General features: G+C 56.8%; 1 protein-coding gene across 1 annotated transcript in view; it reads right to left on the bottom strand.

The window, feature by feature from the left end:
* The window catches only part of CLIP2 (CAP-Gly domain containing linker protein 2), a 49,952-nt gene extending 33,484 nt beyond the window's left edge, over nucleotides 1-16,468 (bottom strand). The window contains exons 1-2 of the mRNA XM_049789492.1: nucleotides 16,317-16,468; nucleotides 3,086-3,269 (exon numbers count right to left, since the gene is read on the bottom strand). Coding sequence (XP_049645449.1) covers nucleotides 3,086-3,203 — 118 coding nt within the window. The 5' untranslated portion in view covers nucleotides 3,204-3,269; nucleotides 16,317-16,468. The remainder of the gene's footprint in view (nucleotides 1-3,085; nucleotides 3,270-16,316) is intronic.
* Nucleotides 16,469-16,895: the final 427 nt, after the last annotated feature.

Here is a 16,895-nt window from a genome sequence, read left to right on the forward strand (position 1 = left end):
CATTCCTACCTCTCTCTCCCCGTCCGATGGAGGCCTGGCCAGACCGGGCAGTAGACGGCAGGCGCAGGAGCTTACCCTGGAGCGAGCAAACCCAGCTCCCCATGGAGCCACGTCCACTCTGGATCGGGTGGTGCGAGGCTGCCCTCCCCCTCCCCGCACGATCAATCGCTGCAGCCAACGTCAGGGGCAGCATCAGCCCCCTGCCCTTCCCCCTCATGGGAAGCTCAGCTCTCCACCAGGCTATTAGCCAGAGGAGGATGTGGTCAGGGGCGCTGGCTGTGAGGACTGACCTTGAAGGAGTGGACTCTGCAGGGGCGAGAGGGGATGGGCCAGCTCTGTAAGGGCTGAGGGGGCCACACAGGTTCTGGGACAGGCCACTGAGAAGGTAGGACCCACCCCAACCCCCAGGAGCAAGATCAAGAGCAGAATCCCACAGAGACTGGGTGTGGCACTGCTTCCTACATGGGACATTCAGGGATGCCAGGAATGCTAGGGCCTCATAGTTCAGGGGCGCAGGAGAAAGTGTAGGGGTGAAGGTGTTAGCCTTGCAATAGCCAACCTGGGTTAAATATCTCACCTGGTTCCCTGAGCCTGCCAGAGTGAGCCCTGAGCACATCCATATGTGACCCAAAACCTAAAAATAAATAAATATGAAGAGCTCCAAGCCTGCCTTGTGTGGACCCCTTGGGAGGGCACTATAAAGTGGCCAGACTGGTACACCTCCCCCCTGTTGATATCTGAGCTATCAGCTCTGATTTTATGGGTCCCTGGGGGTTGGCTGAGACCAAGCAGGGGAGAGATCACCCGTCTCACTTGCCTGCCTGCAGGACAGGATTGAGCGGGGACCCCAACTACCATGCCAGGAGGGGACAGAGAAGACACAGAAGGACATAGAAGCTTCACACCCCCAATTCCAGGCAACTCAGATGAGCTCTGCATTTGAGGTGGGTTTATTTTGTTTTTGTTTTGTTTTTGGGTCACACCCACTGGTGCTCCTGGCAGGCATGGAGGACCACATGGGATGCTGGGATTTGAACCAATGTTTGTCCTCAATCAGCTACGTGCAAGGTAAATGCTCTACTTCTGTGCTATCTCTCTAGCCCCCTGGGTTTGAGTTTTCTAGTCTTTTCTTTTTCTTTCTGGCTTTTGGGTCACACCTGGCAGCACTCAGGAGTTACTTCTGGCTCTACACTCAGAAATCGCTCCTGGTAAGTTCGGGGGACCATATAGGATGCCGGGATTCAATCCACTGTCCTGCATGCAAGGCAAATGCCCTTCCTCCATGCTATCTTTCCAGCCCGTGAATTTTCTAGTCTTAAAACAGAGAGAAAGGGGCCAGAGCGATAGAACAGTGGGGAGGGCATTTCCCTTGCATACGGCCAAACACGGTTTGATCCCCAATGTCCCATATGGTTCCAAGTCTTTCAGGAGTAATTCCTGAGCTCAGAGACAGGATTAACCCCTGATCATCACCAGGTATGGCCTAAGAACAAAATAAAAGTCTGGGCCTGGAGAGATAGCACAGCGGTGTTTGCCTTGCAAGCAGTCGATCCAGGACCAAAGGTGGTTGGTTCGAATCCCGGTGTCCCATATGGTCCCCCGTGCCTGTCAGGAGCTATTTCTGAGCAGACAGCCAGGAGTAACCCGTGAGCACCACCGGGTATAGCCCAAAAACCAAAAACTAAAAAAACAAAATAAAAGTAGAAAGTAGAAAGAAGGGCTGAAGATGAAGGGGAAACCCTCAGCTATGTCCAGCTGCCCACTCCAGTCAGGACATCAAGGTCAAGCAGAGGGAACAGAGGAGCAGGAATGAGAACTGTGGGGACCCAGGCTCAACCCTACACCCCCCGGCCTCTTAACCTGCCTATCGCTCCAACCTGGCCTTGCTGAATCCACTGACTAGAAGCCACCTGGGTCAGCCTCAAGAGGGATGGGGAATGGGCAAGTAATTCTGGGGTGACCCTCAGGGCCTGGCACAAGCCAGGTGAACCTTGGCGGGGCTCAGCCCCCCACATTCTGCTGTACCCACTCACTGAGCACAGCCAGGAAGTGAAGTCATTGCTCCCCTGTAGCAGACACTGGTGAGCCCGAGTTCAAACCCCCTTTCAGGGCAGTGCCAGCCCCCGGGTCCTGAGCCTGCAGGTAGAGGTTGGAAGTTCTGCTACTCAGTCACTCTTCGGGCATCCCCTGCCTGCCTCTCCTGCCTCAGCAGAAGCAGCCACAGGACCTTCCGCTATGCCTGACACACCCCGACTTGGAATCAGGGGGGGCCTAGTTCACTTCCTGGCACTAGAGACCCCCCCCCCCCGAATTTCCTTGTGTACAACACTCCAGGCACTGCTATTCTGTGTCCTACCTCTAAGGGAGACCCAAACCCACGTCCCTGTGGTGGGGTGCAGTGGACTCTGTTCAGCCAGGCCCCCATAGACACTCTGCCAGGACTGAGCTCATATTTGGGCTTCGGCCACTCCCCTGGATCCGCACCCAGAACAGAGCCCAGTGAGCCCACTGCTGCCACTCACAAGGTAGCCCAGAGCAGGCAGATGGGCAGGAGAGCTGCCTGCACCCCCACAGGCTCCAAGATCCCCAGGGAGGTCAGACTCATGGAGGCTTCCTCCCCGTTCCAGGGCACATGGTCTCAGCTGGCAGTTTCTACTTGCTGTCCCCATCACGTCTCCAGTGAGCAGAGAGCGTGGCGGGTGCCAGGGAGTAAGGGAAGTGGAGGGATGGGTGGGCACAGCTGCCGTCTCAGGTGTCTTCTCAGTCAGGAGAATGCCCTCAGGGCATTTGGGGGGGGGTTAAGGTTATACTTGGCAGTGCTCAGGGGTTACTCTTGGCTCTGTGCTCAGAGATTGCTCCTGGCAGGCTCAGGGGACCATAAGGAATGCCGGGATTCGAACCACCGTCCTTCTGCATGCAAGGCAAACGCCCTACTGCTGTGCTAGCTCTCCGGGCATTGCCCCGCCCCAAGCAGCCGCCAGCACACCAGATGGCTTACCCAGAAGCCATGCTCACGCAGGCTTCATCCAGAAGTCATGCCCATCAAAACCACCCCCCACCAAAAGACCCACCCCACCCCACTCACCTTCCTTGGAGCCTGTGGCTGTGGCTGCAGAAGAAGTTGAGCCCGTGGAAGTCCGGCCCACAGGGCTCGAGTGCTTCCCGCCACGGCCGGGGGGCTTGAGGCCGCTGGGCTTCTGCATGGTGGAACCACTTGGTGGGTGGACAAGGGTCCAGCAGGTCACGTCCTCCCGGCCATTGCAGCTCACCTGCAGAGATAAGCAGGAGCAGGTGCACCAGGGTGTACCCAGATGCTAAGCCTCCTGCCCCAAGCACCATTCGTGTGTATAACACTGGGGAAAACAGCACTGGGGAAAATGGCACAAGCAGCCATGGCGGGGGCTTGTGCAGCATCATGGGGATAGTGGGACCTATCAGTCCATCCCCGGACGAGCTCTGATCTTCCTCTCACTGAGCCTTCCCCAGGCCAGGAGGCAGAGCTGAGCGAGTCAAAACGAGCAGCTGCAGGACCCCAGGGTCTGCAAGCAGTAGACCAGCCCAGAAAACCCCTTGTGCTACCCACTGCCATCAGGCTCAAAGGCACCGCCAGAAACTCACACCAGTCCAGATGTGGGTCCACAGATTAAAATCAATTCAATCAACGCGTGAGATTCCAGTTGTGGGTGCCCCTTCCTGATGCAGGTGTGGGGCACAGAGAAGCTGAAAAGCTCTAGAGCTCCAGTATGCAGGATGAGGACAGAAGGTCATGGACCAGGGGTGCCTGCCAGCAATGCTGGAGAGATCCTAACAGCCAGGACCCAGTCTAGAAGGTGACAGGTCCAGTTCAAAAGAAGCTTTGGCCTTTTAGAAAAAAATTGGGATATTCCTCAAGTGGCATGAGGCTCAGTGACTCTACACGGCCCCCCAAACATGCCAGTCCAAGTTTGGAGTTATGTTTCCGGATCCCCAACCTCTGGGAGCACACACAAGCTGACAAAGGGCCCAAGAAGCTAGGGAAAAGGGGTTGGAGCAATAGCACAGTGGGGAGGATGTTTGCTTTGCATGCGGCTGACCCGGGTTCAATTCCAGGCATCCATATGGTCCCCTGAACCTGCCAGGAGTAATTCCTGAGCACAGAGCCAGAAGTAACCCCTGAACATTGTCGGGTGTGACCCCTGTCCAAAAAAAAAAAAAAAAGAGGCTGGGGAGAAGAAGGAAGAAGGAGACACTCACTACCCCATGTCAGTGCAGGGTGAAGGGAGGATGTGGCCTGCCACAGCCCTGCTGGGGGGCACACACAGCGGGGTGTCTTGGGAAAAGCTGGACCTAGTGATAAGCTGAGCTGCAGACACACTGTGGCCAAGGGAGCAAGGGAGGCGGGAGCCTCCTATACATGTGGGTCTGAGTTTGGTCCAGCCTTAAACCCACCATGCCTGGCTGTGGGGCTCAGGAGACCTCAGTGCCAGTACCTGAAAAAGGGGGTACAAAGATGGCTGCCTAGAAAGGCCACCAGCCTGTGCGGGGACTGTACCCATCCCCAGGGCAGCAGGAACCATTGTCATCCACTCATGATGCAGCACACATGAACACACACATGCAGACACACAGCACTCACATACACACATATCAGAGAATGCAGCATGCAGAGACACACACAGAAATACAGGCAGCATTGGGGCCGGAGAGATAGCATGGAGGTAAGGCGTTTGCCTTTCATGCAGAAGGTCATCGGTTCGAATCCCGGCATCCCATATGGTCCCCCGTGCCTGCCAGGAGCGATTTCTGAGCATGGAGCCAGGAATAGCCCCTGAGCGCTGCCGGGTGTGACCCAAAAACCACCAAAAAAAAAAAAAAAAAAAAAAAAAAAAGAAATACAGGCAGCATTATGCACGCACACACACACAAGCACAGGCAGTGTGCATGCCTCCCCCAGAGCCGGAGCCCAGACAGTGGGGTGGGAGGCAGCGGGAGCTGTCAAGCCAACAGGCCCCTTTTGTGGCGCCCTCAATGGCATCTCTGACCAACGAGACACGCTGCAGGGTGGCTGGGCAGTGTCTGGGCAGTGGGGACGAGGCCCAGGAACTCCTGGCCCGTGGACAGCCTGGAAGGGGGTCAGAAGGAGCCAACAGGGCAGTAGGAGGCCCAGGGCAGCCAGCATCACAGTAGGGTTGGGCTGATGGGTACTAGGGACTCTGCCCTGTCCTCAGGAGCCAATGGTGGGGCAGGTGCTCTGCCCACTCCATGCCAGGCTCAACCCCTCCCCAAGGACCCTTCCTCATTTGTCTTGGAGGCTGACAACTGGAGTATTTGTATCCCCTATCCCCAACATCTGGGACACATACCAACCACAAGACAGGTTTAGGGGGGTCCCAGCTAACAACACAGGGGCTTTAACAGGGATTGGTTCCTGCAAGCCACACCCTCCTGCTGGTCAAATGGTGAGGATTCAAATAGTCAGGGGCTAAAATGGGGGTACTCTGAGACTGGAATGGGGGAAGGGTACCCTGAGTATAGGGTGAGGGAGGGGCTCCTCATAGCAGGTAGCAGGGACCTAGGAAGGTCCCATGAACACACATGAAACCATAGCCAGGCCCTACTCACTTCACAAATGTGAAGGCTCGAGACTGGCCTTCCAGGACACAGCAAGGCTGAGCCACAGCGGGGAGCTGAGGGAACACCAGTATGTGGGGACAAAGTGGAGATGGAGTAGGTCTGGGAGGACAGGTGACATGAGGGGAAACTATATATATATATATATATATATATATATATATATATATATATATATATATATATATATAATCAGGGCTGAGGAAAAGGGAACACACATCAGGGCCCCAAAATACATTAAGTGCACCCCAACTTGAAAGCACTCACACTCAGCTTTCGAGGGGATGCTGAGTTGGAGAGCCTACCGGGACACATCATCTGGACCCAAAAACTGCACCCCAGAGCAGGGGGACCACCCGGCGAGGTGGGGAGAAGCCAGGCACAGTGAGTATCACTGTTGGGGTCAGCCTATGTGAACACTGTGGAGTCAGGCCCCACACTGTTGGGGTCACGGGTTACATGGGGGGTGCCATTCAGCCCACATTTCCATCTCCCTGTCCCCACTCATGCTCATGGATTCACCAACTCATGGCCAGGGAACCCCAATATGGATGGTTGGAGGAGGGGTGGGAACCCCAACTCCCATGAGGCTTAAGATTCATGAGCCAGGGGCAGGAGAGATAGCATAGAGGTAAGGCGTTTCCCTTGCATGCAGAAGGACGTGGTTCTAAACCCAGCATCCCATGTGGTCCCCCAAGCCTGCCGGGGGGTGATTTCTGAGCGTATTTCATGAGCCTATTTGTTGACTAGGTGCTGAATTCCTGTGAAGTGTCACTAAGGGGCGGGGGTTATAATCTAAATATTCCTAATACTGCATCATCCTTTTTTGTTAGGCCAGTCCCAGTGGTGCTCAGGACTTATTCTTGGTGGTACTTAGGGACATATGGGGTACCAAGGATCGAACCTATGTCAATCATGTGCACTGCAAACATCCTATTGCTCCAGCCACCCCATAATCTTTTTTGTAGTTGTTATGTTTTGAGGCACACCTGGAGGTGTGCAAGTATTTTTCCTGGCTCTGTGCTCAGAAATCACTCCTGGCGGGCTCGGAGGACCATATGGGATGCCAGGGATTAAACCCGAGTCAGTCGCGTGCAAGGCAAATGCCCTACCCACCATGCTATTGCTCCAGCCCCTCCAATATTTTTCAATGGAAGAGACATGCAGGGGAGGGGAGGAAAAGGAGATTCCCCATACACATCTACTAAAGGGGTGTAGGCCCAGACAGAGTGACACCCCCCACAGGAGCTAACCACTGAGCCATAGGTTACCTCACTGATTGGGTACCCTTACATGGCAGGAGTTGGGCTCCCAAGGTCTGCCCCTTCAGGCACTTAAACGTTGACCTCCCCCCCCCAGCACCGTCCAGGACCCAGATTCCACAATTCTAGCCAGAATCAGTGCTCCATCCCCCTCACACACAGGGGGATGGGGGCTCACACTGTCTGCTGCTGACAGGTTGGGGCTACCCCAACGCCCTGCAAAGAAGCCAGAGTCTGGAATCACAGTCCTTCCAGCTCATGTGGGCACCAGATCTCAGAGCTCACTTGTGCCAGCTGTGCCTCAAAGATGGCGCCTAGCAGTCTCCACAGGAAGTTGGAGCCAGCACTCAGCAGGGCAGAACTCCCTAAAGACAAGAGTGATCAGTCCTCCTTCCCTCCTTGTTCTCAGGGGCCTGGCAGCAGCCCAAAGCCCATGAAAGAAGAGGAGCCCAAGGCCTCACCCAGACTGGGGCTGGAACTCTGGCTCTGCCCACTCATATGACTTCAAAGAGGGGCTAAAGGGGGCAGGGCCCAGCAGAGGGAGGTGCAGAGCAGGGGCAGAGCACCCCTCAGAGCCATGCAAGACAGAGAGGCAGACCCCGATTTCCCCCAGAAGTCTGCAGGCAGCTGCCAGGGCCCACAGCACATACACCCCATCCTTCTCAACTCTTGGCTCAGGGCTGCAAGGCATAACTAGGTCCCAGCCGGCCTGTCACATGGGGAATGGGGAAGGGGGGAAGAGATAGCATGGAGGTAAGGCATTTGTCTTGCATGCAGAAGGATGGTGGTTCAAATCCCAGCGTCCCATTCGGTCTCCAAGCCTGCCAGGAGCGATTTCTGAGCGCAGAGCCAGGAGTAACCCCTGAGCACTGCCAGGTATGACCCCAAAACAAAACAAAACACAAAACCATGGAGAGGGGCCGGGCGGTGGCGCTGGAGGTAAGGTGCCTGCCTTGCCTGCGCTAGCCTAGGATGGACTGCGGTTCGATCCCCCGGCGTCCCATATGGTCCCCCAAGAAGCCAGGAGCAACTTCTGAGCGTATAGCCAGGAGTAACCCCTGAGCGTCACAGGGTGTGGCCCAAAAACAAAACAAAACAAACAAACAAAAAAAAACCATGGAGAATGGGGCCATGCTCTCAGGGCATGGAGTGCTCCTATATCCCAGCCAAAGGGAGCAACATGGCCGCGTGTGGCCTTAGGAAGGAGAGAACAAAAATACGCCTCCCTGCATACATGTGGACACTGACAGGCATGTACTTGTGCCAGTATTCAGATATATACATGTGCTCATGGTGACCCATGTGCTTATATGCATTTACATGCACCATGGCGTCATAACTGGCCGTGCAGTCATCCACAGCTTCAGTGAGCCCATCTGGCTCTGTGGAGGGATCCCCCACCAGGCCCAGGACAGGGGATGCTCAATCAGCCCTTTAACCCCACAGCTCCTTCACTTCACAGAACAGAAACGGGGTCCTTGGACCATTTCTCTCAGACTCGCCCAAGTCTCAGCGCAAAGAGACAGAATAGTTAATGCCAATTGCCTGGAGTCCAAAGCCAGCATGAGCGAGAAAAGGTGGGGTTCAGTCGCCACTGGGAAGCAGTCACTGCTGCTCCCCTTTAAGCCCCATTACATGGCCACTAAACCCAGCACATGGTAGGAGGGTCAAAATGGGCATACTGGGGCCGGAGAGATAGCATGGAGGTAAGGCGTTTACCTTTCATACAGGAGGTCATCGGTTTGAATCCTGGCGTCCCATATGGTCCCCCGTGCCTGCCAGGAGCAATTTCTGAGCCTGGAGCCAGGAATAACCCCTGAGCACTGTCGGGTGTGACCCAAAAACCACAAAAAAAAATATAGGCATACTGATCCCCTTCAGAGATTCTCTTCACTGACACCCCCCCCCCCAAGGGTTCCCCTCCCTTCCTTAATCTGAACTGAACCCAGCACTGCCCCTGAGAAACACAACTTCAAGCCATGAGATCTTTTTTTTTTTTTTTTTGGTGGTTTTTGGGTCACATCCGGCAGTGCTCAGGGGAAACTCCTGGCTCCATGCTCAGAAATTGCTCCTGGCAGGCACAGGGGACCATATGGGAAGCCGGATTCGAACTGATGACCTTCAGCATGAGAGGCAAACGCCTTACCTTCATGCTATCTCTCCGGCCCGGAGCCATGAGATCTTACCTCAGGGAGAAAACCTCCTCTGTCAACTAAAAGAGGAGGCAGAGGGACCCCGACAGCTCAAGTACATATGGTCCTCAAGCAGCACCAAGGCCGAGCTGGGAGTGGCCCTGAGCATTGCTGTATGTGACTCAAAAAGTAACAAAACTGGGGCCAGAGCAGTGGCACAAGCAGTAAGGTGTCTGCCTTGCCCACACTAGCCTAGGACAAACCGCGGTTCAATCCCCAGCATCCCATATGGTCCCCCAAGCCAGGAGTGATTTCTGAGCGCATAGCTAGGAATAACCCCTGAGCGTCATCAGGTGTGGCCCAAAAAACAAATAAATAAACAGCAGGAGAGATAGTACAGTGAGTGGGGCACTTGGCTTGCACACTACAAACCAGGGTTTTATCCTGGCATCCCATATGGTTCCCCAGGTACCACCAGAACTGATTCCTAGTGCAGATCAAAGAGTAATCCTTGAGCAACACTAGGTGTAGTCACCAAAAGAAAAAACCTAAAACAACCAAAAGGGAATGGAGTGATAGCACAGCGATAGGGCATTTGCCTTGCACGCAGCTGACCCGGGATGGACCTGGATTCAATTCCCTACATCCCATATGGTCGCCCAAGCCAGGAGCGATTTCTGAGCACATGGCCAGGAGTAACCCCTGAGTATCACTGGGTGTGGCCCAAAAACCAAAAACGAAACAACAACAACAACAAATCACAAAACTCAGATACAAACAGAAGCAGCAGAGGGTGCAGTAGGCCCAGGCAGACTACCTGGGAAACACTACAGGTCTCCATGCACCCCATTTCCAACAGCCTGATTTCCCACCACCTGAACAGCCACAGCCACAGTCAGGGACGAGGCGCTGAAGTAGCTGGGGGAGAGTTCCCGGTGGAATGCTGCCCTGCTACCACATTAGAGAAAGTCATGCCCTGAGGGACAACAGGGATGGATTTGGGGTGCCAGTGAGATTAGCCAGAAAGTGAAAGACATGTGCCAGATGGTCTCGCTCACATGTGGAACAGAAATAACTTAAAGCAAAAAAATAAAAGGAGGTGGGGGCCGGAGAGAGAGAGAGAGTACAGAGAGAAGGGCACTTATCTTGTAGTCTTTCTGGTTTAATCCCTAGAATACAAACAGTCAGTCCCCCAGCACTGCCAGGGTCCAATCCCCAGAATCATATGGTCCCCTGAGCCAGGACTAAGCCAGATGTGACCACTCGCACAATAAAATAAAAGAAAACAAAGAGAAAATACGAGTAAAAAATGAGCATGAAGGGGCCAGAGAGATAGCACAGCAGTAAGGCGTTTGCCTTAGACGCAGAAGGATGATGGTTCGAATCCCGGCATCCCATATGGTTCCCCGAGCCTGCCAGGAGCGATTTCTGAGCATAGAGCCAGGACCCTGGGCGCTGCCAGGTGTGACCAAAAAAAAAAAAAAAAGGGGGGGGGGCCGGGCGGTGGCGCAAGAGGTAAGGTGCCTGCCTTGCCTGCGCTAGCCTTGGACGGACCGCGGTTCGATCCCCCGGTGTCCCATATGGTCCCCCAAGCCAGGAGCAATTTCTGAGCGCATAGCCAGGAGTAACCCCTGAGCGTCAACGGGTGTGGCCCAAAAACCAAAAAAAAAAAAAAAAGAGCATGACCTGGTGTTTTTCTTTACCACCTGTACTTGTCACCCAGGCCCTGTTCTGACCCCCATTCCCTAAGCACCTCTTAGGCAGGATCCCCAGAGGCCAAGTGTGGCTGTGTCCCCAAATGGCTAAGGCCACAGTAGTCGGAACCCACTGTCTTCCCCCAGGCTGGGCTGGTGCAGAGTGAGGGCCACTGAGCCCCCCTGACCTGTAAGCTAGGCCTGACCCTTCAGCCAGCATGCTGAGTCCTAAGGGAGCCTGAAGACCCAGAAGGGCACCCCAGGGCAAGTGTGAGGAGCCCTACTATAAGCCTCAAAGTCGGGGTTTCCTCTCCTGCTTCCAGAAGAGAAGGCACCCTGCCTGCCCTGACCCCACTAAGCACCAGACACTTGCCCAAGCACCCCACAAACAGCTACTGCTCCACCTCAGCCCTGGACTCCTCAGGTGCCTCTCAGCAGGGCCCAGCACCAAGGACAGCGCCCAGGGGCAGGACTCTGGGGTGAAGGGGACTTCAGACCTGCACCCTGCTGAGGCCCCGGAGGGGAGCCTGGGTCCAGGAAGGGCAGACTGGAAGTCCTTGGCAATGAGGAACTCAGCACTCACACCCAGGGAGCACCCCAGCCCGGGAGGTGACCCAACAGGGCCTGGGAGCGGCTGGGAAATGAGTTTTGAGTTTCAATCACAGGACAGCATGTCCTAGAGGCTCATTCACACTAGCTCACAGAGACATCGCAGGGTTCAGGAAGTCCCCCCACCTCCTCCTGGGTCCCATCCACACCACTCAACATTATCAACATTATCACCAGCCTACCGGCCACAGAGTCCCCACTCTGGTTCTGTGCCGCCTGTGAAGAAGACATGGCTATGAGCCTATTTTACTGATGGGGAAACCAAGGCCCAGGAACTCAGCCCGAGTTAGATTCAAGCCTCTGGCCATGGGGCCCTGCTCTCAACCCTTCTCCTTATCTCCTGGGAACCGAGACCAAATGGGGAGATAAGGCCAGGAATCTGGGCAGGAGAAGGGTACCACACCAGGCCAGGCAGCCCACCGTCCTCACCCACCTCTGGCCGTCTCTTGGACTGATTTCTCAGACACACCAGCCAGGTGTCTGCAGACAGCTGCTTCCCTGCTGAAGTCCCATACTTCGGAGACATGGGGGTATCCAGGCGCCAGGGACCAGCTGGCTCTGTTCTGGGGGTCATGCCTGAGATGCGAAGGGTCTCAGCCCCAGCACCCGACTCCCTGCAGCTGCTGGGGACCCTCCTGGAGGATTAGGGGATCAGAGACGGCGAGTGGGGGGGGGCGGCATTCCCCTCACTCAGGCCTGAGTATCAGATATAGCCCAGCTTCACCACTCCAGACTCCCCCTTGCTCAAGGTTATTACCCCTAAAGGAGCCTCCATTCCCCCAGCTGCCTTCATGTCACCCCAGTCTTCTCGGCCGAAGGTCTCCTTTCCCTGACACTTCCGGAATCAGATAAAGAAACAGCATTGGATGGGGCGGGGTTGTGTGGGAAAGAGGTTGGAGCACAGGCTCCAAGGGCAAGCCCATACTGGAAGTCTGAGTTTACAGAACCCTTAAACACCCCTGGAGGGACCCCCAGCAGCAGCCTGGAGTAGCCCCTGGGCAAGAGAGGGTCCGATGAAAAACCACAAACAGGACAGCGGTGAGGGTGTGTGTCTTGCCCATGGTCAACCCAGGTTTGATCCCCAGCATCGCATAAGACTAGCTTCACCAGGTGTAAATTCCCTTAAAAAGCAGACCCATGGGGCCGGAGAAATAGCATGGATGTAGTGCATTTGCCTTGCATGCAGAAGGTCGGTGGTTTGAATCCCAGCACCCCATATGGTCCTCTGAGCCTGCCAGGAGCGATTTCTGAGTGTAGAGCCAGAAGTAACCCCTGAGCGCTGCCAGGTGTGACCCAAAAACCAGAAATAAAAAAGCAGACCCAGAAAGGCACACAAGGAACCTTCCTGATACCTGCCCTGCATCTTCACACTGGGCCCAAACACCACCTGGTGGATGAGGGACAAGTGACCAGGCGGTGTGCAAGCCAAGCAGGGACTGGCTCAAAGGAATCACAGGCCCTGAGACATCAATGTTATCCCCTCCTCAGGGGCCCAGAAATGCCAGGCATGCTGCCCCTACTTCCCCCGGGAGTCCCCTAAAGCTCCCCCAAAACACATCCCCATGGGAGAGAGGAACAGGCTAGGTTGCCATTTGTTCCATCTTTCCAAGGGGCCCAGAACTCCAGGGTCTAGCTAGGCGGAGCTTCCTGCGGTCATCTAGGGAACCCAAGAGGCCAGGGCACCCCCAGGGAGGAGCCAGGGAACAGAGCTGAGAGGGCGGCCAGGAGCCTGAAAACCGAGAAACCAGACGGACCAAGAGGCTGTGCATGGGAGTGGGGACTCCGCCTGTGGCCCTGGTCAAATGAACGATGCTGGGGAGTGGGGTTCAGGAGAGCTGCAGGGGCAGCTGCAGACAGACAGACAGCAGCATCTTCCCACAACAGGACAGGTACCAGGCAGAAACTTCACAAGAATATTAGCAACTCAGCATGGGCCCTGCCACAGGAATGAAGCTCAGATTGGGGAGCCCTAGCCCCCCCCACCTTCTCCTGCTACTCACACACATATGTACACCTGGGCATTCACAAGTCATAACACACGCAGCAGAGGTGGGCCACCACGTGACCTACTCCCACCTGTGGTCTCTGCTGAACCCTGAAACTGAGAAGCACAGGCAGCCCATGGGGTGGTGCCTGTCGGGGAGAGGAGGAAAGAAACATGGGAGGAGGAGGGCCAGGGCTTCCATTTAACCAAGAGGGGTGCTCCCACTCAGTTTGCAGGGCCTGAACCCACAATCCCACATCCTGTGTGGCCTGGTCCAGCCACCTATGCCTTCCCTGCAAGCAAAAGCAAGGGTAGGTGCCAGGGCACTTGGGTTTCAGGCCCAGTAAAGAGGGTGTTGAGGGGGGTTGCACTGTGGGGAAGCAGCAGTTGGGGACACAGCACCACACACCCCCACACCCCTACAACCCGAGGCTGACATTTCTGTAGCCCCTATTGGGGAATGAAAGGCCCACACAGGACCAAGACATAGGAGGGCGGGCAGGACGCTTGCCTTGCACACGCGCGCGCACACACACACACACACACACACACACACACACACACACACACAGAGTCCAGAATGAAAGGCCCACACAGGACCAAGACATAGGAGGGCGGGCAGGACGCTTGCCTTGCACACACACACACACACACACACACACACACACACACACACACACTCTCCAGATCCCTCATAGGGCTGGTTCCACAAACCCTACGTGGAGTGATCCCAGAACATGCTTGGGAATGACACCTCCCCGAAAATAACCTTACAAAGGATTGGAGCGATAGGATAGTATAGCCAGGAGGTCAATTGTCTTGCACAAAGCTGACATGAGTTTGATCTCCAGCCCCACCAAAAGTGATCTCTGAGCTCAGAGCCAGGAGTAGTCCCTGAGCACTGCAGGATGTGGCCCCCAAACAAACAAACAAACAAAAAAAATCAAGCCCCCAAACCAATGCCAACACAAAGGAGCCCCAAACAGCTCCAGCTGAAAGCAGCCTGTAATTAGAGGGGCTGGGCCCACAGCGAGGCCTAGGCCCCCCTCAACTCAACTCCGCAGCAGGTGCTAAATACACAATCCGCCTGATCGTGTTCCCACAAAAACGATTTGAAATCCAACCCTGAACGTAGTAGAGTGAGTTGGCCTGCAGGTGACACAGCTGGAAGGGGGGTTGAATGTATTTATCAGAGCTCCCTGCAATCCCCACTGGTGAGGAGAGCTCACGTGGTACCCTAAAAGACCCCTTAGCCCTGGAATGCCAATACCAGCCCCTCACTCAGACCCTCAGACTGTTGGAGTCGCAGGGTCTCAGTCCAGCTCTCAGATCCTGCTTCTGACCCTGCTTCCAATCAGGACTGGAAAGGGACTTGGGAGGCATATCGGCAGCAGGGATGGGGATCTATAGGGAGACCCCAAGGAGCTAGGGGAATCCCAGGCACAGAGATGTGCAGTTGGTGGCTGGAGGGGGCAGCAGGGACAGATCCCCAACATTCACTCTATTCTCAAGACTGAGAGGAGGAGACGAAGCACAGAGAGGTGCAGTAAGGAATCTAAGGCCACACAGCCACTGACAACTGCTAAGCAGACAGCAGAGGGATGAGAGCCAGAGGACAGTGGGGAGGGATCTGGCCTGGCACATGGCTGACCAGGGTTTAATCCTCGGTTCCCCATATGGTCCCCTGAGCACCACTAAAAGTAATCTCTGAGCACAGAGCCAGGAGTAAGCCCTAAACACCATCAGGTGTGGCCCCAAACCTAAACACTCCCTGAAACCCCAATGTGGATAGCAGATACTGCAGATACTGTGGCCAGAAAGACTAATTGGGTTCCTGGAACTTGGGTCTGGGTTCAGAACTAGTAGCCAGCCTGCTAGGAGAAGGGGGGGGGGTAGGCAGGGAGATTGGCAGAGGTGCCCCAGGAGTGCGGAGACACAACCAAGCTCAGGCTTTACATCCTGAGTTTCCAGGGTCCCCTCCACACCTGTCCGGGGCCTGACCCCACATTCCTCCTGGCTCCCGGATGGGCAGCGAGTTCCCCCTGTCCCCCTAGAAAGCAAAGCAGCAAACAGAAGGGATCCAACTTCCGGAACAGATGCCCCCGGCCACCCACACGCCCCCCACCCGCGGCCTGTGGGTTCTTGGGTTCTTGTGTCTTGGGCATCCTGGTGCCAAACTTCTGCCAGGCGCCTGGAGCTTCCAGCTCTGCGCCACCGTCGACTGTCCCTGTTCCCCATTGGGGTGACCCACAGCAAAACTGTCCTCCCTGAAGGGGGGGGGTTTGGTGAGCCTGGCCTGTACCCCAGGACACAACGCCTGTGATGGTGAACCAAGGGCTCCTGCTTGTTTACATCACAGCTTCTGGGGAGCAGGGCACGAGGTGCGCCCCACGTGCTGCACCCCGCACCCCTGTCCTCAGCGGGCACCTTCCCACCACCCATCCCCAACCACCCTGATGGAGCATGCACATCCCTCCGGCAAAGGGAAATGGGGTCTCAGACGGAGAGAGAGAGACAGGACCCCGGGGCGCCCCTGCCCATCCTCCCCGGGGTGGGGCCGCGGCCTGCGTGGCAATGCCCAGTGGGCACCAACCAATGCCGCGCCCAGGCCCCGCCTGGCCGGGGACAGGAGGCGGCTCGGAGCATCCTCCTCCAAGGCCGGGGACGGGGGCCACTCCCTCTGGGCAGGGCACAAAATCTGCCGCCTCACGGGGCCCCCACGCCCGATTGGGGGGCTCCTCGATGCCCCCCCCGACCGTGCACTTCACCCAAGTTTTTGCAAAAGGCCGCGCGCGGGTGGGCGCTCCGGGTTCCAAGGGCCGGGCGCTGGGGTGGCCGCGCCCACCAGGCTGGGCCTGGCTCCAGGGCTCGGGGGACCCGCAGAGTCCGGCGGGGCCGAGAGATGCATCGGGGGTGCAAGCGATGCGCTGCATCCCGGCAGCGGGAAGGACCGGGGCGCCCCGACAAAGCCCCGCGCCGGCCTCCGCGGCCCCCCGCGCCCCCCGGCCCTTTGTGGCGCTCCTACCTGGTCCCCGCTTGCAGCACCCGCAGGGGCGACCCGCCGCTGCTCGGTCCCGGTGCCGGTGCCGGTGCCGGTGCCGGTGCCTTTCCCCGCCCGGGCGCCGCGGGGGACGTCCACGCGAGGCTGGCTCGGCGCCGGCCGTGCCGGCTGCAGCCGTGCAGGCTGGCGGGGCTGCGCGCTCGCGCTCGGGCGGCGGCGGCGGGCGGGCGGGTGGAGGCGCGCGCCGAGCGGCCCCGCGACCCCGCGCCGAGCCGAGCCGAGCCGAGCCGAGCCGAGCCACGAGCGAGCGGGCGAGCGGGCGAGATGCGACCGCGCGACCCGCCGCTCCGGGACGGAACAAAAGGGGCCGGCGAGGGGCGGGGCCTGCCGCAGGGCCGGGCGCGCGCTCCGGAGGGCGGCCTCGCGGTTGTCGGGCCTGGGGCCGGCTGGCCGGGCGGGCGGGCAAAAAGGAGGAGGAGGAGAAGAAGATGGTGATGATGATGATAAATACATGATATAGGGCCGATGATGAGAACTGAAAAAAATAGGGCTGCGGGGCTGGAGAGATAGCACGGAGGTAGGGCGTTTGCCTTGCCTGCCAGA

Source organism: Suncus etruscus, chromosome 15, assembly GCF_024139225.1.
Source record: "Suncus etruscus isolate mSunEtr1 chromosome 15, mSunEtr1.pri.cur, whole genome shotgun sequence".
Lineage (NCBI taxonomy): Eukaryota > Metazoa > Chordata > Mammalia > Eulipotyphla > Soricidae > Suncus > Suncus etruscus.